Source organism: Rhincodon typus, chromosome 48 (assembly GCF_021869965.1).
Source record: "Rhincodon typus isolate 14 chromosome 48, sRhiTyp1.1, whole genome shotgun sequence".
Taxonomy (NCBI): domain Eukaryota; kingdom Metazoa; phylum Chordata; class Chondrichthyes; order Orectolobiformes; family Rhincodontidae; genus Rhincodon; species Rhincodon typus.
In genome coordinates this window covers 2,217,501-2,218,539 of record NC_063379.1, presented here as the reverse complement: position 1 = coordinate 2,218,539, position 1,039 = coordinate 2,217,501, and the positions used below count along the sequence as shown (strand labels likewise).

The 1,039-nt window shown below is 50.9% G+C and overlaps 1 protein-coding gene across 1 annotated transcript in view; it reads right to left on the bottom strand.

Moving 5' to 3' along the window:
• LOC125488002 (membrane-spanning 4-domains subfamily A member 12-like) overlaps window positions 1–718 on the bottom strand; it is a 31,639-nt gene extending 30,921 nt beyond the window's left edge. Inside the window, exon 1 of the mRNA XM_048620747.1 lies at window positions 704–718. Coding sequence (XP_048476704.1) covers window positions 704–718 — 15 coding nt within the window. The remainder of the gene's footprint in view (window positions 1–703) is intronic.
• Between the last annotated feature and the right edge of the window lie 321 nt (window positions 719–1,039).

The following is a 1,039-nucleotide window of genomic DNA, read 5'->3' as shown; positions in this document are numbered from 1 at the left end:
CTGACCCTCCGACAGTGCAGCACTCCCTCAGTACTGACCCTCCAACAATGCGGCGCTCCCTAAGTGCTGACCCTCCGACAGTGCGGCCCTCCCTAAGTACTGACCATCTGATAGAGTGGCACACCCTTAGTACAGACCCTCCAACTGTGCAATGCTTCCTCAGTACTGACCCTCCGACAGCGCAGCGCTCCCTCAGCACTGACCCTCCGACAGTGCGGTGCTCCCTCGGCACTGACCCTCCGACAGTGTGGCGCTCCCTCGGCACTGACCCTCCGACAGTGCGGCGCTCCCTCAGCACTGACCCTCCGACCGTGCATCTATCTGTAAATACTGGACAGACCTTACAATCCTATGTTGTGCTTGAGAATCTAGACTGGGCTCGAACCTTTGACCACTGGCCTCAAAGGTGACGACGTATGAGGGAGAGAAAGAATAACCAGCTACCGAATAATGGCTAATCACAAACAGGCATAGTAGGCCCTCATTTCCATCTTGCCTTTCAACGCCTCAGTATATCCCGAAGCCTGGGGTGATTGGTCTCTGTTGTCCTGCAGTCACAGTTGCAATGTACAGAAATTCAGCAGCCAGTGACTGCACAGCAGGATGCTACAAACAGCAGCATGACAAATACGGTTCTGTGCATTTTCCGAAAGCAATGATGCAAGGTAGACTATTGTGATTCAGTGAAGCCATTTCCACTCACCTCCTCATTGCTCATCTTGGCTCCTGGCCTTGAGTCAGCCTGGAAGAAAATCACCAGAACATTTATGCATTCACTGTGTCACTGTTATTGGGATTGGAAGTTGAAACCTGGAATTGTTGATGCAGTGGTTCAGAACACAGTTCTGATGCTGAATGTTGACCACAGCCAGAAACTACAGCATTACCTGTTTACATGGGGAATCCTCATAATCAGTGTTCAAATTGAAAGAGGGAGAACTAGCTACTTGGATACCTGAGACTACAGCAGGACCTTGATCAGACAGGAAAGTGGGCCGAGGAGTGGCAGATGGAGTTTAATTTAGGTAGATGCGAGCTG